This window comes from Coffea arabica, chromosome 9c (genome assembly GCF_036785885.1).
Source record: "Coffea arabica cultivar ET-39 chromosome 9c, Coffea Arabica ET-39 HiFi, whole genome shotgun sequence".
NCBI lineage: Eukaryota > Viridiplantae > Streptophyta > Magnoliopsida > Gentianales > Rubiaceae > Coffea > Coffea arabica.
The window spans coordinates 36544062-36564593 of NC_092326.1; the positions used below are offsets into that span (position 1 = coordinate 36544062).

At 35.4% G+C, this 20532-nt stretch overlaps 3 protein-coding genes across 5 annotated transcripts; 1 reads left to right on the forward strand and 2 right to left on the reverse strand.

The window, feature by feature from the left end:
• The first annotated feature begins 548 nt into the window (after nucleotides 1-548).
• On the forward strand, nucleotides 549-1455 carry LOC140014026 (uncharacterized). The gene is made up of 2 exons (XM_072064316.1): nucleotides 549-1119; nucleotides 1209-1455. Exons 1-2 carry the CDS (start codon nucleotides 551-553, stop codon nucleotides 1213-1215), a joined length of 576 nt encoding a protein of 191 aa, XP_071920417.1. The 5' UTR covers nucleotides 549-550; the 3' UTR covers nucleotides 1216-1455.
• Nucleotides 1456-3432: 1977 nt separating this feature from the next.
• On the reverse strand, nucleotides 3433-10374 carry LOC113707700 (uncharacterized). 3 transcript variants are annotated; one of them, XM_027229987.2, is made up of 9 exons: nucleotides 10216-10374; nucleotides 8170-8391; nucleotides 7838-7926; nucleotides 7615-7753; nucleotides 6755-6829; nucleotides 5697-5818; nucleotides 5530-5605; nucleotides 5135-5194; nucleotides 3433-3996 (listed from the first exon to the last, which is right to left on the reverse strand). In XM_027229987.2, exons 2-9 carry the CDS (start codon nucleotides 8305-8307, stop codon nucleotides 3868-3870), a joined length of 828 nt encoding a protein of 275 aa, XP_027085788.1. In that variant the 5' UTR covers nucleotides 8308-8391; nucleotides 10216-10374; the 3' UTR covers nucleotides 3433-3867. The 3 variants fall into 3 exon arrangements, with proteins under 3 accessions (XP_027085788.1, XP_027085787.1, XP_071921322.1); XM_027229986.2 differs by having other exon boundaries at nucleotides 9793-10371; XM_072065221.1 differs by lacking the exon at nucleotides 5135-5194 and having other exon boundaries at nucleotides 9793-10371.
• A 1783-nt stretch (nucleotides 10375-12157) lies between these two features.
• Nucleotides 12158-17926, reverse strand: LOC113708641 (BTB/POZ domain and ankyrin repeat-containing protein NPR1). Its single transcript, XM_027231181.2, has 4 exons — nucleotides 16578-17926; nucleotides 14789-15542; nucleotides 13398-13595; nucleotides 12158-12513 (listed from the first exon to the last, which is right to left on the reverse strand). Exons 1-4 carry the CDS (start codon nucleotides 17127-17129, stop codon nucleotides 12251-12253), a joined length of 1767 nt encoding a protein of 588 aa, XP_027086982.1. The 5' UTR covers nucleotides 17130-17926; the 3' UTR covers nucleotides 12158-12250.
• Nucleotides 17927-20532: the final 2606 nt, after the last annotated feature.

Here is a 20532-nt window from a genome sequence, read left to right on the forward strand (position 1 = left end):
ATACTGTTTTAATTTATTTTATATTTTGTTTGGGATAAAACACTTTTATGGTGTTTAATTTATTTTAGATTTGGTTTGGAATTATTTATTTAAATTTTTATTACTTGATTATGTAATTAGTTTTGTGAGAAATTGATTTTATTAGAAATTACAGTGATAAATTAATAAATTAAAATTAAGTTTCGGGTCATTTCGGGTCGACCTGCCAACCCTTCAACCTAAAATTTTTGGGTTCGGGTCAGCATACCTGACTCGTCACGGGTTGACGGGTCGGGTTCGGGTCAACAGATTTTCTGACGGGTTGACCCAAACCCGACCGGCCCCACTGTAAATCCGCCCCTGACATCATCCAAACATGGAGTACTAAAAGAATGATGCAAGCAAAGAATTTGACCTGAGCGGGCCCCTTTTCATTTTACATCATTGATCATTCCACTACAGTGAGTATTGTCCAGTGAACAACTGGACATACAGAAAAACCCCATCCGCAAGTTTCTTATAAAAGCCCCATCCGCAAGTTTCTTCCGGCACCAAAGTAAGGGAAACAGAAATGTGGGGAAAATTCAAGCTTGCAGCCGTCCGCTTCTTCTTCACCTTGATTGGGCTCGCCAAGCAGCTCCCGCTATGGAGGAAGGACAGGTCAATACCTTCAGAGTTACCCACCCACCGACTCGAGCTGCCTGGCACAGTATCCTCCGAAACAGAGGAGCAGGTGCAGCAGCAGCAGCCCGATAATAATGATCATGATCGTCGCATCCAGATTGGTAACGTGATGAACATGCAATGGGCTTTGCTGGTCATTGGAACATGTTTTGCAGCCATTAGCGTCGTCTTGCAAGCCCTCCAAATTCGTGCAACTCTGCCGGCTGCTTCAACCTTTCCCTGGCTCTGCGTGGCTTTTGAGATGGCCTTCTTAGCTATGTTGGTGTCTATTTACATACGTAGGCATCACCCCAGATCATCTCGTGTCATGGAGCACGTTGCAGTTTTCTTCTGTGCTGTTTCGCTGCTCTTGGCCATCCGGATGACCCTCGATCCCCCACTCAAGCAGATGTCAGTCGCCCTCTTCTTCATTGGATTCACCATAATCATCCTTGCCAATCGTTCTCTGCGTGACTGGTGCGTGAATTTTCTCTTTCTTTCTGGAATCTTTCGCTCTATTCTGGGTTCTATGTTTGTTAATATGGAGATATATATATCTGAAACAGGGTTTAACGACGGTCTAACACAGGGCAAACAGAGACCATGCTGCTGTTGCCTGTTGCTTGTTGGAGGAGATACTTGGATTTTGCTTCCCCTAAAGACCAGTAGTACTGTGTTTGACTTTTCATTGTGTCCTATTTATATTATATTACAAAGTGGATCTTTTCTGCTATGAAGCCTGCTTGTTGTGGGTTTGACGGACCTGAACCTTTTTTTTTTCTTTTTTGAAAAAAAAAAAGAGTGAAAAAGAAAAGGTAATAAGGAAAGGATTGGACTCGCCTTTTTCAAGTTGTGCACCTCAGTGTTGGATTGTTGAAGTACATGGAAGGAAAGAAGAAAGGATGATATCATCTAAGGCCCCTTTTCACAAAGTATTCAATCGTAAATTAAAGCGGTCAAATTCTATATTGGAATTGCATATTTTTGCATGCGATAGGGTCAACCTTCAGCACATTACAGTTAACGCAGTAGTGATAAGAATTGTAATTGGGAATCTTTTTATTTTCGTTTTTCGATAGGAATCTTTTAAAAAGAGATTTTTATTTAGTATGAAATGACAACTCTAGGTTTCCTCTTTTTTTTTTTTTTTATTTGTTATTCAATCGTTTGTAACTCTAGGTTTCCTTAGTTTGTGTGTCTCCGCCAAACTGACCTCAAACTATTGTAACAAGGATTTTTTTTTTTTTTTTAAATTGGGTGCTTACGGGGCATATACATATTAATAATTATTACCCTGTTTTATACACTTTTTTTAAAATTAATCTTACCATTTTAAAAATTCAAATTCTTCTTGCACGGTAAAATCCTCCTCAACCAGTGCAAAAACTCAAGAGACAAGCACTGAAAATTCATTTCCTTCATGGGAGAACATTACATTGGTTTTGTTAACTTATAGAAGAGTTCTTCAATCTAAATTCTAAAACTGTTTGGATTGTCCTTAAAACTGTAATCTATAAGTGCCAGCTTCAAGATCAGTTCATGGCAAAGAAATGGTTTATTGGTAATATCCTTAACAAAAAAAAAAAAAAATGCTGTTCCATGGCTTTTCAAAGCTTTTAGGACTACACAACCAATTCATTTCTTCTAATTTATTTACTTTCTTAGGCAGACTTTGGGAAACAATTGAGTGAAAACCCCTTTGGGAACCAACTGTAACTTTATGATGTCAAATTTATTGGCAAGGATATATAATGGCAAAGCTCATTGAAACTCTTTGCAGGGGGAAAAAAATGCACAGGTTATAAGCAATTCTCACACTTGTTGACTCAAGCAACGCATCCTTTTCATCCGCTTGTGAGGTTTTCTTGTGGTAAGTCTCGGTTAGAGAGAGAGAGAGGTTCAGGGAAAGGATTGTGAGTGAGAAGTTTCGTATTCGAAATCACGCTGCTTACATTTAAAAAAAAATAAAATAGAAATGATAAGAGAAAATTATCGAATTGGTCCTTCACATTTTCAAGAAATGCTTTTTTAGCCTCTCATATTTAAAATAAGTCAAAATAGTCCCCAAGATATAAAAATTTCGCGCATTTGGTTACAAAGCTCATTTTACTCATTTTTCGGGCCAAAAAACTTGCGCCTACCTCACAAGTCCATAATTTGAAGGCCAAAATGGGAACAAAATTTGTTTCCTTTCACAAAAATACAAAAAAAAACCTTCCTTTTCCCTCAATTTTCATCCATCAAACTCGTTGCACGTAAATCCTGTTGCTCGTGCAATTTGGGACGAATTTGGCCGACTAACTATGGAAGCTTTTACTCAAGGTGATACTCTTAGCCCAGTAAATACACTTATTCCAGTGTTAATTAGTGATGGTAAACAATTGGTTTTATGCACCAATATATATAGAAGCTCTTTTTCTATTATTTCTTTTTGGCATATTCTTAATAACAGGTTGGTTACACTTACAATTGAAATAGAAATCAAGTATTCTATTTTGCTTCGACAATTATGGGCACATGACGCGTTTTTTGGCTAGAAAATTAAGCAAAAATGAGCTCTTACAACAAACAGTTAAAATGTTAATATTGAGAGATTATTTTGGCTAATTTTAAACATGAGGGACTAAAAATAGTTTTTTTTTTAAAATGTGAGGGACCAAATTGGCAATTTTTCCAAATGATAAACAGGTATAGATGAGAGTAAACGATGTTCAACACCATCAATTAGTACACAGTCTGTGCCTAGGGCGGGCGTAAGAAAGAGCAAAAATGAAATGAAATAGCAGAAGATATGAAAGAACCAGAGGCTCCTGCTTCCATGATTTTAAGATATTAACCGAAGAATAAAGATATACAGACAAAAAACAAGAACAAGAAAGCTATCTCACTATATTCCTTCTCTTGCATCGAACTTTTCCATTGAAAAAGTTTCCCTCCTCTGGTCCAGTACATGAACTGCAGTTACCTAAACCAGCTAAGCTTACAAGATTAGTGCTGTGCATTAGAGTTCCCAGGACTCATTGGTTCACCATCCACATAACAACATCCTAGCATGCATGAGTCTGCAATACTGTTGTGCTTCGATGTTTCTTCTAGCTTCTTGTTAGGCTCATTCGACTCTCTCTCCCTATATTCTGCGGGCATTCTCCTATAGATTTGTACAAGTAGGAACTCGAGGAAAAAATTTGACCGTGGTAATAGAAGAAATCAGAGTATTACTGTTCCTCACTGCTTCTTTGCTAACATTTTTACGAGCCCCTTGATAATTTTACCAAACCACATCAAATTCATGATAGAAAGAGCGCAAGGCACGACAAATACTAGAAAATAACCAACTGAATGCATCTGGATGACCTGCAAGTAGTCAAGAACTTGTGCATTACCTGAAATTGTTCCACTGACAGATCCATAAAGCATATGGCATATAATATAACGTGCATGAAATTTACGTAAGACGCCTAGCATGGTTCAGCGGCAGAAAGAGAATAAATTGACAAACTGAAATGGAACTTAAATGCTCCCTACATAATGCAGTAGAACATTTCTACAAACACAAACGAGCCTCATTCTCATTTTAAAGGATAATAAAAGAGATGTTCAGAGATGGAATCAGAGACATTCCTCATCTAGCATGAGGACTTCTTGTCAAATGCCATTCTCATTACAATGAAATGTTGATGTTATGCAATATATATTTAAACATACATTTATGTTTTATGCATATAATTGTGAGGTTTGTTGCATAAAAACACACTTAATTTTTTATTGTTGCTCAAGTTGCCAAGAAATAGTTCTTCTGCACAAGTAAGAAACCTATGTATTTCTATGGCCACCCTTGTTCCATATGTAAGTACCTAACACTTTCTTGTATTAACCGGGTAATAAAGGAATGCTCAAGACAGAATTCATAGCAGCTTCACCACTACTCTTCCGTAGGACATCTTTCCCCACCAGTTGGCTTAGACAGAACAAATTATGAAAAATTCTTTAGTTCTTATCTTTACATGCTTTTGAAGTTCTAGGTACGGGCACATTTTCCAACTAATCATCTGTGACTTGTACACACGTCTCACCTGAATATCACAATAATTATATAGAAGCTCAAAGCATTAAGAATACGACCACACCTAAGCCATCTAAGCACAGGGATGCTTATGAATCTGTACAATTCAATCACATAGCAAAATGTCTTCCCATGAATGGAATTGTTAATAGACTACTCTAATAATAAGCTGTGTAATTGAACAACAATTTGGTTAAATGTCAATCTTGGTCCTTCCTTTAGATAAAATGTTTTCCAAGTTGACATTACCATTATAGTTATTCCTCTTCTGAGAAGCTACTACTATTAGCATATGTAAGAGACTGAGTAAACAATTTTCTACTAGAAAGAACAGCTGATAAACATGCCTCCCTTACAAACCAAGTGGCAAAAGATTAGAATGCCAGAACAAGTTGGTTGAATTTGACTGCAAAGTAATCGTGGATGTACCTGACTATAGTGAATGTAAACATGGTGAAACATGTAAACAAACAACAAAATCCTTGCCATCTGCATTAAAAAATTCTTAATTTATCAAAGAACAACAATAATATATACAAAATTACTTAGAAAAGAAATGTCAAAAATAAAATACGAAAAATGAAATTAAGTTCATTAAGTGATGTTATTAATATTTTTGCTGAAGCAATAATTGCTAAAAAGTTTTCTTTATACAGAAAGACTGCAATTTGTGGATCAACTCATGAATTACATGACATGTGACCATTTTGATTAACTTTCCAATGTCATGTTCGGTAAAAAGTGCTCAACTGCATAAGTTTAGAATAACGAAGAGTTAAGCCTATAATCAATCCAAAGGGAAACAACTAAATGGAACCACTTACCAGCCAGCCAAAAAAAATAAAGACACCGTTAATTAGGTAGGCATTGGACCTCTTCAATCCAGAAATATCAAGATGCCTGCCCAAAGTTACATATAATCATCAAATACAACATGCAAAGGCATGATACAACAATTAATAATCGCTATACTTGTCTCAAATGAACCTACCATCTCATGTTGATTTCTGGGGTAGTCATTTCTGATATGAGGACCATGAATGTATAAAGCTGCCCCTCCCCAGTAAAGACAGAATATGCTACAGCAACTCCTGAAAGACTGTGATGGACAATCTGAAATCCAGCAGTAAAAGATTTGTCATTGTGAACATCGCTTTTTACATTGTCACATCCACATTTGTATCAACAAACTAGTGCATTTAAATCTATCCACAAATGCAGGGCTTTGCTTCTTATTACCCCATTTTATCTTGGTCTCCCAGTCATGGAAGAAATGAGAAAGTATTGCTGGGTAGTCCGCCAACAAGTCGTTCTAGAATAACCACAGTATACCAGCAGAAGCGTTCTATGAAGATACATTATGATTTAAATCAAAATGTATGAGTTTGAAATGAATCAGTATTGCATCCAATCAGAATTTTGAAAGCTTCATTTTCCATGAGATGCAGTAACTGGACCAGAAAAGTTAAAAGAAGAAACATAAAACCCAAAAAAAACAAAAAAGAGAGAGAGAGAGAGAGAGAGAAACTGGAGATGTGAACTTGGATTCCTCTCTCTCTCATGCAAATGATAAAGAATTTAAATCTGTACAACAGTTTGGTCAGTTAAAAAAAAAAATTAAATAGCGTTTGAAGATAAAATTTACAAAAAGTTGTCATAATTAAAAGAAATAGAAAGTTTTTCTCAAGCTTGAAAGTGTTCTACACTTCACTGACAACTAGATACCTTTTCCAATTTTGATGGTCTATAGTTTTTAAATGCCTAAATTTATTGCATGTAAAGATATCCATGAAATTATTTTGTTCTCTACCAACACATCCATCTAAATGATTTATAAGATGCAACTATCAATAAGCTTAGTAAGTTCTTATTAGCTACAATGAAATTACTTGTGATGCCCATATAGCACGGGGCTTATGCTATAATTGATACTGTGCAATAGTAACTCAGCTAGGCTGTAATTTTTCTTTTCACATTACGCAGTATATCTTCTTGCTTAACCAGGAAATTCATTAAGTTTGGTGCTTATGCAAAGAGCTGTATACTTACATACTCAAGTCCACCCAAAGAAGGATATAGCCAACAAATCATGCCAAGGTCTGCTAAAAAATAACCAACAGATACCTGTCAAGCATTACAAGATAAGAAAAAGGTGAGGAAAAGCAGAAAGTAAGAGAAGAAGATTGAAGTCACTAGATGAAATACAGATAAAGCTTGATAGGAGCTTCCTTTCTCCAAATAAGATGAGAAAGAAAGCAGTTAGATTTAGTGTAGGTGTATCGGTCTTGTGACCTTTATCATTTACATTCAGTCCCTCTTTATGGTAACGCTTAACTGATTTAAAAGAAATTGCCTATTATAAACCTTTTCTGAAACTTCAACTCATGTATTTTGATGCAACATGAGAATTAAACAACGGGGAATTTCTTGAGTATGAATACACCAACTTTGACATAAACAGATTTGAAGGAGTTTACAGGTAGCTAGGTCCATGATGGCCTTCAGAAAGAAAAATTCTCTACTGAAGAGACAAAATAGTATGTGCCCTCATTACAAAATTGCCAATGTAACTAATTAAGACCGAAAGTTTAAAAAAAAAATTTTAAAAAGTGAAGCCACTATTTGTAGTCTGAAAACTACAGCAAATAAAACACAATCCAGTGAAGCAGAGCTTTGTTTGAGATTGTGCAACAGACTGTAGGTTGTGACTAACTGAAACTAGTATTATGCTCATTATTTGCATCAGAACTACACCCAATTAAATTAAAACTCGCATACACGTATGTGACTTTGGTTTGTTGTACACTTAAGTAAATCACCAGAACTCAATTATAAAAACCAAAGGAAAACGTATGTTATGGTGAAACAAGATAAATGGTAGAATATACTCATATAGAAGAGATACTTACTCCTAAAGTGAAAGTTGATAAAGGCGAGCTTCGGAGTGTAATGAGGCCAGGATGATGTTCATCCAAGAACAGATCAGACCAAAATACAAAGTACAAGGACATGAAAGAAATAAAAACAGCATGAAGAGTAGAGACACCACTGCAAAAATGTTGATATTGAGACTGTGAGAATCATCCAAAAGATGAGAAAATCATAAAAGAAACAAATGGACAAAAATGCTACCGGTTATTCCATTCAATCCGCTGGATTTTTGTAAGGCTGTTGTAGCTCCTGAAGTAAAAAGTGCTGATCAACTGAACAAGATCATAGAGCTGTAGAGGTCCAGAGGCAATATTTTAATTGGATGGGAAAAAGGGAAAATGGAGGCAAAATGCATGAAAAATGAAGTGTGAAACTAAGCTCATCCAGCAAAAACTATTTGCCCTTCACTTCATTAAAAATAAAAAAAAGGGGGGCAAGGATGTGCCAGCATCTTCACCAATCACAGTCTTCATCAATGGAAATAATTCACTTCTGCTCCATGAAGAAAACACGAGGAAGAGTCAATAATGTACCACTTTGAAAGCAAGTATGCCACCAAGGACTGACGAGTATGGGATAACAGGGTCCGACAATAAATAGTTCTTCACCAGCAGCTCAGCCTCATTTTGATAAGACTTCAATGTCATGGAGGTCTTCTTTGAAATTGCCATTACACTAATCAAAATGATAGAGTTGTTGATCTTTGACTAGAACATGATGATAATCACCAGAATATATGATAGCCACCCAGATTCCTACAGGGAAATTGGGAAAAATGACTGTTAGCATGGAGTGTGTTTAAAGCATGTGCAAAAGGTGCAGTTAGATGTCTGTTTCCCACAAGGTGCCATGCTTATGAAACATGAATGAAGCTAAAATAATGTATAGAAAGGTGCTGATGGCACTATATTGCATGCATTAATTAACAAAATTGAGCTTTTAGTTGATCTCCAGAATCTCAGTTGCTTTGCTGATAAAGATGATTAAAGAAAGAAAAAACTAAACTCAATTGTGTAGTATAACAGATATATCGTTAATCAACAAAAATGCATAAACATTTGTAACAACAAGCAACTAACCAAATGAAGATTAAGAAATATTATACAAGGACAGCATTAGTGTTACATTGCAGATAAAATATTTAACAATAAAAAGAAAAGCACACGGATAATCACAGAATTTTTGCAGCCTTCTCTTGAAACTTCGAAATGCACCTCACAAGTATCAGATCATCTGCCTATGAATTGTTGAAAAGATATAGATAAATTTGAAGGCTGACAAAGTACAAGTCATAATCCAACAAAACCAATGGTGGTGAAACAATCAAATATGTCTCCTAATACAGCCCATATGGTCCATGTACAGAGTGCAGAAACATTACTAATAGCGTCAGCACACATTCAAAGCAGATTTTATAAGGCAAATGCCCCCAGCACGAATGCGGGAATATTTACATGCATCCCTTCTATTTCCTATTTGACATTTTTGTCTAATAAACTTCAGCATAGTATTTTAACTTCAAGAGACACTTATAATCCAATCTCACTGAAGGCAATGTAATCCATTTACATCTCTGGTAAAGTGCAAGTGTAGCTAAGTAAGGTTTGCCCCTCTTTGAGGATTTTGTATCTATCCAGCAGAAAAGAGTTTAATATTCTCTACAAATTTCCAAAGTGATGCCACTCAAATCTCCTAAACTGGACTAACTGAACATCTATAACAATTATCAAAATAAATAAATATATAAGGAGCTGAGATATTAACGAATATTTGAATATCGTCAAAGTAGCAAAAGCATCATTCGTTTTTTTTTTTCCCTTCTTCTTCTTCTTCTTTCTCTACCATTGCAGCATTTCTATAAATTCTTCATCTACCAATCAAAAAATACAGGAAATGAAAATATCCCAAGACTCGTTTTTCGACTAAAAATTGAAACTTAGAAATACCACATGGATCACATATTTCTACTTTAAACAAAATGGGAACCAAAAAAGGGAACATATTTGCAAAACGTAACCATATACAAGATCCCTATCAACCAAAAATGCATTAACTCAAAAGGAATTACATCAAAACTCACATAACTCACTAGATCAGGAATCATAACAAACGGAGAAAAATAGCAAGAGAGGTACAGAACTGGGGGCAGGTCTTACAGAAAACTAGAGAGAACCCTTTTAGCAGATTCCAAGAATTAGCAGAAATGCGTCACATTCCACTCCAAAATGAAGTTAATTGATAATGCCAACTGGTTTATTCTTTCAGGGCCTAAGGAATGCAAGACGGATAGTAGAAAAGCCAAAAAGAATTTAAAGCAATGAAAAGGGCATGAGCTGGGGATGGAGCCTGGCCTAATCAACCCGTGAAGAAACGTGGGGTGCAATCAAATCAATGAAAGAGATTTGTTTTGTTGTTTTGATGAAGAAACAAATGGGTTTACTGCCTTTTGGTTTGTCGTATGGAAATCTCCCAATTCCCAACCACTGCAATGAATTATGTATGATTCATGAAAGAGAATTGAGAGCCGTGATATGAGAGTTGGAGTCATTTAGTGGGGGCGATTAGAAAAAAATACATACATTGGCATGATGATTTTCCATCTCCATTGTCCCACAATGGCAATTACATCTATTGAGGCCAATTCAAGATCTAAGATCAGAAGGCGCTGGTTGTGATTAATTTGAACCTTAGAAACATTTTGACTTTCTCTTGCCGTGTAGTACGAAAAGAGTTCTATTACATTGTTGAATTCAATCTAACATATAATCGCGTAGTCATTTTTCATTTGAGCTTGCTTATATGAATATAGTACATTTGAATATCTTTTTTTATATACATAATATAAGTTAAAAAGTTCGAATTCAAAACTTTTTATCTACATCTCCTTATCACACATTTAAATACTTATTTCTTGACTTGTTGGTATTGTTCATATTGCATATAAACATTTTTTTTTCCGAAATTTTGCCTTATTGAAATTAAAATGTAAAATCAACAATTCATATCGAATTATGTCGATTGTAAGTTGATTATTTTAGGATCCACTCTTGTGGTTTAGCGGTGTGGGAGAGGGTGGGAGAGGTTGGGAAGATAGGTGGGGCTTGTGGTTGGTGTTGGATTATGGTTAGATTTCGCATTCCATCAGGCAAAGATACGAGAAAGTGGGGGAAAAGAAGTAAAGGCACATAGCTTGTTGAAGTTCAAAGCCAAAGAGATTGATTGGTTCATTGAGATTTGGGGGGATGTGAAGGAATTCCACTTTTGTGTGGTATGGAAATTATGTGATGCACCTTTTATCATGTTTGGTGTGATCAAGAATGAGATGAATGGGTGGTGTTTTCTGTGGTTTGGTGCAAGAGAAAAAATGGTAATTCTGCACCTAAAATATTGGCCATTTTGCCATTTTACTTCCTCAAGTTGTCTTATCAGAATGAATTACTTGATGTTAATGGTTAAATTGAGATCTTCTTCATTAGTTAAAACAAGACACATACTTATGTGAAGGTTAATATATATATCTAATTGATGTTACTCAAACTTTATATGTTAGTAAGGGGAACTGAGTATTAATACTTGTACTTTTGTCATAGTCAACCTATATTTCTATGCATTTTCTTGAAAGACATTTTAACATATCAAAATTTTATCTTACATAATTTGAAGATGGTCAGACCAAAACAACATATACGAAATGATATTAAATTTGTTAATATCAGTATTTTTAAATTTTTTGTATCGTCTTACCTCGTCTCACATCCTTTTCACTCCTAACTGTCAAGTACAAGATTTGAATCCTGAATCTAACAGCAAGGAGAACTCACAAGATTTAAATCCTAAATCTAATAGCGAGGAAAACTCTGGGACTATATGGATAAATTTTAGTTGTTAATATCAAATCTACTGTTAGCTCTTTAGTCGTTTAAGAGTAACTGTTAATAATAGTTGACAGTTAAAACACTTTAACAAGAGACATAATAAACTTCCACTTCCAATGGTACTATTAAACACGGTTTCAAGACTCTTTTAACACTTCTCTGTCCTGTTTTAATCCCCCTTGATAAACACGGTTTTGACTGATTCTTTTAGTGTTTGTTTTCATACAACTGGTCAAACCATCCAATCTCTCTCTCTTTTCTCCTTGTTTTTTTGGTTGGGTGAAAGCATCTAATTCTTTTCTTGTAAAACTGCTCATGACGGATTGGTTGAAAATTTCAGAGTGACTTTTGTATCTTGATTTGACGGCAATTCCAATCCCACACACATAATAATCAAATTCGTTGGTGATGGAATTGTTTCTTCGGGCTAAATTTGCAAGGCAAATTCAACCTACATGATAGCATATTAGTGTCACTATCTATCGCGTTACCTCACACCTTCATAATTAAATTGCACAAAGATTCAGCATTCATGACCAATTTTCCCTTGGTCTAACTTCTGAATTATCCAAAGGATTCGCTCTGAGTCCTGCAGCTTTTAGCACCAAGAGAAAATTGCTCCTCAAAACACTTGCATACAAAACCATGGCTCAAGGGTGTCAGCTGCATTTCCACACAAAAGTACAAAACTATGCTTAAGGGTAGATTTCACATAACCTTTACAGGGTTGAACATGTCATTACAGTTTCCTAGCTTTGCAATTTACACCTTCTATCAACGAAGACGAAGATGATGAGGAAGACAAACCACAGCGGTGGAGCTCAGCTTTGTCCTTGCTGAATGCCTTCTGAACTTCACCTTTGAGCTCCACGAAGCGCTGCTTCTTAGCTTTTTGCTCATCTACACTGCCTTTTTCAAGATAGAACAAATCAGGCAAGTCATCCTCCATGAATTTATCCAGCACTTGGGAGCAATGAGGGAAATAGCGCCGTCCTAGCTCAACTGTCAGCATGACAAATTAAAGAACAGCTGTTAACAAAAGAAGATAAAGAGTCGCAAAGGATGGAAGTGGACTATCTAGCTCAAGGGTCTTTGACTTTACAACCCCCCGGAAATGTAGTAGTGGTTTCTGAGAACCTCCAAAATAAACGGTAGTAGGGCAAACTCTTAAAAACTATTGAAAGAAATATGATCTCTAGTAATGTAATGTTTCTTGGATGGGTATGCAGCAAGTTCACCAAATATAGAGGCCACACTGTCATGAACAACATTACTGATCATGTTTCTACCACCAAACTAAAAACAGCAGCATTGTTGCTAGACATTTATCACCATTGGCATTGGCATTGTCAAGTAACTTTACCCCATGTCAGAGAAGCTATAAACTGAACTCCCTAGTTCAATTTTAGGGGCTTAAATACACAGTCAGAACTTTCTGAAGGAAAATAAAATCGGTCAATTGTGGCTTAACTTAACAAATATAACCAGATAAGAAAGACTTAAAAGAGTGGGGACTCTCAGAGATTCCAATAGACATAAAAGCAGTAAGGCGGATTCAACAAACCTGTCTGTCTACTTTTTATCATTTTACCATGTTTGTAGAGGGAGCATAAGCATATGTTTGTGTGTGAGGCGCAGATGAACAACTACCATTTCCTTTTGTCTGCATTTGATCACTCCCACAATTGAGTAATAACTTTTCCTTTCATTCACAAGGATGAGCACATGCACATTTACATCAAGCTGTAAGGTCCCAATCACTTTGTAAATGGGAACAGCCTCCTAACTTTCCAGACAAAATGGATGTTGGAGGGACCAAGATTTTTTTGAATAAATGAATGCACCAGTTTCTAGATTAGGGATGAATGCTTAGAGCTTGCATATACCTGTTTTTGATAGCACATCTATTCTTGAAAGGAGTCTCTTATTCTGCACCAACGGTGTCTCGTTCAAATCAACTTCCCTCAAGTTCCCGCTTGAACCTCTTGAAGCTAAAAGACCAGCAAACCCAGATGTTGTCTCAGCATTTGCAATTTCCATGGCCAATTTAGCTTCAGCAGGGAAGAACAATCGGGCAAATGCCACTGCAACATAAGATCAACCAATCTCTTTAGTCATTTCCAATCATATAAAACATTAAAAAAAAAAAGCATAAGAAAATGAAAAAACTTGGGTGAAACAGGCTACTAAACTATAAAAGCAGATTTTTCGAATAGGTAAAATTACATATGATGGTAAGTAAGACTGAAATATAATAGCGTGTTAAAATCACAAAATTGTTTTAGATCTGAACATCTTGCACTAGGATAAATAACTCAGAATGCAAATTATGCAACCATACAAATCAAATTGTTTTAAACTATTGATGCGAATCAAAAACTCATTGTGATGCAGTCATAACATAATCATGAACGGCTAAACAAGCGGTCTCCATATAACTGATAAAATGTTAAAATGTCAAGGTGGAACAAGAAAAAGAACTATAAGAAAAGGCTACCAACAAAAATCCAACTTTTTTCTGTAACTCACAGGATGTTAGTTGTGTGAACCATTTTCAATGTACTTTACAGAAAGAAATAAGGTCTTCTTAACTTGCATAAGTTTCTGATTGAAAAATCACTCATTCATTAAACAAATTTCACAGAAAATAATACTGTACAGATAATCTGTACAGCACAAAAAATTTGATGTTCAATTGATGAGCAATAAAGCTTTAGAAGTTTCAAAAGGACTGTTGGTACCCGTCAAAAGAGCAAACATACAAAAACATTGTAATAATTCACTCAATATGCTTGGGTTGAGGAGGTAATGAAGAGGAAAGCAAAAGGAATAGAGATGCATTAATGAACAAAATAACTCTATTTTTTAACTTAACTATATTCCCCTTGTTTTTCTCTCGGTTTAACTTTTAGTTTCACACTTAAGGCAGTCACATTGTAGCTCTTCAACTCCTACAACCCCTTGAATTCAAAGGGCAGCGAAGAATGGGCTTAGAGGAGTTGCATGCCCTTTCACTTGCTTCATCTCCTTCCCTTTCTTGCAAATAGGAAAAAGTAATGCATATACAACACCTTTTGCTTCTCCTCCTCTTCTCACTTTGACAAAATACAATCTAAATTTCCAAGGGATAGATGTAAAACAGAACTTTATGATAACTTCAAACCATTGACCAAAAGAGAACAAGCTTTTAGACTTAAGGCCTACAATGAAAACTAGTAAATACCACCTTTGCCACATTAGAGAGGAACATATCAGCAGTCAAACACCAAAACACTACCTCTGTTTTCCAGGTAGAGCAGTCTCATTTGCAAGTCATCAGTCAGTATGAGGGAAGAAAATGATGCATCTCCAGCCACCGGATTCCTTAGCATCTCCCTCTCTAAGACATCAATGCATATCTTATCTTTACTTGATTCCCGCTCCAGGTTGATTTTGGCATGATAATCCTTTGGCCTAGTCAACCTCCTGCAAATGCTAACAGCAGTCCGGCCATCCAATGTTGTTTCTGATACACAAGCCCCCTTGGTCAAAAGTGATACAATAATGGATGGCTCCTTACGCATAGCTGCAATATGAAGTACAGAGTAACCCCGAGCATTTTGGAGGTTGACATCAGCCAAACTCAGACCAAGAAGCTCAGAAACAATCTTGGGATCACAATAAGCGACAGCATAATGTAGAGCATAAGCTTCATCTAGAGTTACATCAGACTCAGTCAGGAGAAGTCTGACAAGTTCAATATCATCAGAATCCAAAGCCTTGTGTATTCTCCTAATTCTCTTCTCATGCAAGTGATCCACTAGTACCACATTATCTTTTTCTCCTGCATCAGACTTCAGACGACATGATTTAATATTCTCTGCAATTTCACAAGGGATCTCTTTCTCAAGAGAGATGCTTTCAATGTCCGATCTTGAGACTCTATCGATACATTGACTGAGAAGCTGGTTTGATTGACAATAATAGGCAGCTACAAGTATTGGGATGACATCTTCAACAAAAGCCTTGCCAATGAAATTGAGAAGACGCCTCTGCAATCAAAGATACAAGAAAATTCTGTCAATACTGCAGAACATTGTCCAGCTTAACACTAATTGGTCACTGCAGATCCTTTTACAAGTTAATCAACAGAAGAATGTGTTCATCTTCTGAGCTATTTGATGATCCCCCCCCCATCTTCCCTGGGGCAGGTCCCCCAAAAAAAAACTCATCCACCCCAATCATTTTCTCCAAGAGAGACAGATTCCATTGACCTCTCAAGGAGAATATCACCATTAGGCCGTAAATGCTCGAGTCTACACCAGACTTCAAACCATAGAAACTACAAAGTGGTCAAAGTACCTTAAGTTTTTCCTGAATAGTTTGGATGGACATTGAAATTCAAAAGGAATTTCTATGTTATGGTAATTGATCAATTTCTGCCTGATTAGCTACAAATCTACCTTAAGTCTTTCCCTATGGGAATTGTTCAGCACTACAAAAGGGAGCTTCCAATAATTCAGTCAGAAGAGAAGTTACTGAACTAAGCATCACAATATGTCAACTGTGGATTTGATTTCTATAACTGTCAACTCATTATCCTGACAATTTACTATGTGTCATTTACTCAGAAACTAATACATGTAGCCCAGTTAATTATCTCAGTGCATTAAGCAGAAAAGAAGCTCCATTTGATATTAAAAGCTTATATGTCAGACCTCATTATTCCCCATTTTAAATATTCACAGGATGAACTAACCAACTGTGGCACCTTTGATAGTTAGGAATGAACAGTGAATCGCCTAAACACTAAATGCATCATTAAAATGAGTTGAAGAAAGGCAGTGTATAGATCAATGCTTTATTTTTATGCATAAAGCAAGGTAGTCAAGATTTAGACAGCTAATGATATCTGATACGATAAGTATTGACAGTATAATAGAAACATGTGAACTTGGCTTCCGAAAACATGTGATAAGCTAAGTATTGACAGTATTTACCATGTGAACTTGGTTTCCGAAAAGTCAAGGGCAAGAACAAAAGGGACAGAGATACACATTTGCAACAATCAATTGAAGATTATTAACCTGAAAGAGTGAGACTAGCTCTGGTATCTGAAAAATTGAAGATGCATACATCAATTCCACAGCAAAATCAATAGCAGGTCTACATGCATCATGGGCACACATGCCATCTACACATGTCGACGCCTCAACTGGGAAAGGCTTCAGCTTCCCAGTATACAAATAACCTAAGAAAATAAGAAAAGCCTCATATCTGACTTTACCATAAGGCAACAACTCCTCCATGGTGTACTTTGGTTTATCATCTTTACTGCCGTATCCCTTCTCTTTTCTGAAAAGATCATGAAAAAATTTACTCCTAGCAGCTACAATGCATCGATGGATGCCTATTGATATCGCCTCAACTTCAATCTCAGCATCACTATAATCACAGCCAGCCTCAGGCAACAATTGCTCCAAATTACTACTGAGCTTGCTCAAGCTAATCATCTGAAGAGCAGACCTTGCCTCAGAGGTACCACCAGAGGCATTCGTGTTATAACCATCGGAGCCATTTGATACAAAAGATGATGAAGTTAGACTTATGGATGATGATTGCTCAGCAGGACTACCCATTACTTTAGTTCACACATCAAAGCCTGATCATTTCATTACATGTAGAATTCAACCCATAAGCCGATAAAACACTGCAAGGGAAAACAAACTCCATCTCGCCCTTCACTCAGCAAAGATCCAGTGCTAAGCTAATAAGCTACAATGCTTATCTCCTGATGAGCAGATAATTTCAAGCAAAGAATCCCAATTCCCAACACCAATCAGGCAGAGAATTTCTTCAGTCTTCATCCAAATTCTCCAAAATACAAAACCAGTTTCCTAAATCTAACCGTAAGTTCATCCAATTACTGAAATCTACACAAACTAAAAATTTGAACTGAACTCATCAAAGCTTCAATCTTTGGTAACAAAACCACCACCATCCTCACTCGAATCACTAGCTTGACAGCATCATTACGCTAACTATCTATCGGACAAGTACTAACATTCCACCTAAATTAAAAACCAAAAAGAGCCCAAAAAAAAAAAGCAAAAAATTGCCAAAAAAAAAGAGGAATAGCTGTCACAAGAAATTATTTTGACAATGACCCTCTTGAGATTGAACCCAAATTTGGAAGATTCAAGATTGTGCTGCAACCGCAGAAGCTTAAGCTCTTGAGTAGATGTGATAATTTTAAAACGGCAGCAGAAAATTTGGAAATTATATGCCACCAAAAAAGAGACTTAAGAATCAAGAAAAACATAGAGGAAAAAAAATGAGTCATAGATACCTGCTCTAATGGGGCCCACGAGGGGTCAGAAAAGAGAAGTTTCGTAAAGAAAGACGACGACCACCACGAAAAGGAGGAGACAGCAGGAACTCTAGGTGGAAGTTTCTCACTTGCATTTTTCTTCTTCTCGCCAAAACTCGTTTAAGGATCGGGTTTTATTTTGGCTCAACCCGTATTCAAGCCCGATTACCCTTTTTTTTTTTGGTTTCCAAAATGAGTTAAGGGACTATAATAAGTTAAATGGATAACAAGTTTTGTGGTCCAAAATGAGTTTTCTCTCCATCCATGTGTTTTAACACACACACACACACACACACACACACACACACACACACATATATATATATATATATATGTATACGTATAACATTTTTTTCTTTTAAGAAGAAAATTTTATAACTTTTATTCTCAGACTTTGCAGTTAGTAATTGTATACAATCGATTTGATAGTTGTATGAAATTTATTTGTTAGGTTTGCTAATTTTCTATTTATTTTCGATTTCAATGGCTCGATTGGGGTTGAGTTAAGGGTGTGAGCATATAAAATGGAACTTTTAAAATTTTATTTGTTGCTTTTTTAAAAAAATTTGAAGACAAAAGTGGCATTGAGTGGAAGATTAAGGAACAACCTTAAAAAAGCATTTAAAATTTGGTTATGTTAAAATTAGAATAAAAATTTTACATAAATCATTTAATGATTAACTACCATCCAATTGCTTTTTTGTTCTTAGCCAAATAGCTAGTACGTTAAAACAATTTGGAGAGGACATAACACAAGAATATTATAGTACATATTTAACTTTCTAATAAAACTAATTTTAACACGCACACACACATATTTATATATATATATATATGTATGTATATGTATATGTATATATTTTCATTTTGCATAACATATATTAGTTTTAGTTAAGGATAAAATGAAATTGTTTTAGGAGCTACAACCTTAATATTGAAATATTTGATAAAGTTAAGATACATATATATAATTTCAAATGAACAGATTGTATTCTTTTTCTTTCTTTCTTTATTTTTTTAACACTACCTCAAACCTCAAAAGATTTAATTGTCTAAGTAGACACATACACAATGCTTTTATTCACCATCTTCAACCTTAGATTTAACCAATAATTTGTCACTTGATTGATTTTCAGCACATTAAACATTTGTTTGATTTTGCTTGACTTACTTGGCCAATATATAATAAAAAGAATAATGTCCACTCGAATCCAACCCGGATTCGACCCACCCGTGTATTCTCGGGCCTTTTTGCCTCGTGTATTGGTGGGGTTCATTTGTCGGTTGTTATCTTTTATTTATCAGCTGAAGTCGGTAGGGTGACGCCGCGAATGACGTCACGTCACAGCGGGCCTTTGCAAACGTTTAAGAGCCACGTCAGTCCAACAATTGGTAATGGGAATGGAAATAATGTCGATTACGTCAGTCTTGTGTTATCTTTCATCCCCAGTAAAATGAAGGGATAATTTCAGAGACCTCCCCTGAGGTTTATGATAATGTCACCGAGCTCCGTCAAGATTTGCAAAATTATACCAATCTCTCTTGATTTGATAATTTTGGCAACCCAGCCCTAAAATAACATTGACTTGATCAAATTTTTAGGCAAATACCCTAAAATGCCCTTGTGTAATGAGTTTTAATTTCATTCTCTATACAATTATAAGCTTATCTAGTAAAGAAAAAGGTGTCCATGTCTATGCCTACTATTTGAAAAACAACTGTAATGGTAATTTTTATCAATATGATAAGATACTTTTGATGATACTTTACTATGTATTTAGATTTGAGCAGAAAGTGTTGAAATAATTTTTCTAGAATCTATGAAATTTTCAAACAGTGGGTTATCATAGCTTGGCAATGGTTTTAGGCCATTATTTTCAATTTATTTTTTATTTTAATACCAAAAAAAAAACACAAATCAACGAAGACATTGGATCACATATAAAGGTAACTCGTGTAAAAAATTACCAGCTTGACATTTGATTACAACAGAAATTGGAGGTAATATTGATAGTTATATAGTTTTGTTAGCAAAAAATAAAAAGAGGAAAAGAAAGAAAAAATAATTTTAAAACTCATTCTTAGTATAAATATACCAAATAAGGAAATTTCATTAAAAATATTTAAGGATCGTACTATCATTTTAAATGGCACGAGAGGTATGTGTAATTCTTAAAATTTTGAGAGAGCTAAGTGAAATTGTTAAAAATTTCAAGGGAGGTTCTGAATAAAATTAGAGAAATATTAACATCACTCCAAATGATAATGAAAATGTTATTAACAAAAAGTGAAGTGTCATCAATAATTTGTTAAAATTAAATTAGGCTAAATTGATCAAGTGGGCTCGATTCTTCAAATATGGTGAACTCTTTCATTTTGTTTTTCTTGAACAATTAGAAGTTCAGAATTCGTATTTATAATTGTCTTGAGTGGGTCAATTTTGTGGACTAATTCAGCCATACCAAGATTATTTTACACATGGGGGTTGCATGCATTATATCGTTTACAACATTTAGGATTTGACAATCTTTGTTAGATATACCGTACACGAATTTGCAAACTAGTTGTGCATTCGAATTTTAAACTTAAAGCTATGTCATTTTTACAAGATTCCCCTTTTTTTGGTAAAAATAATAATAATAAATGAGTGAGTTTGACTTCGATTACTATCA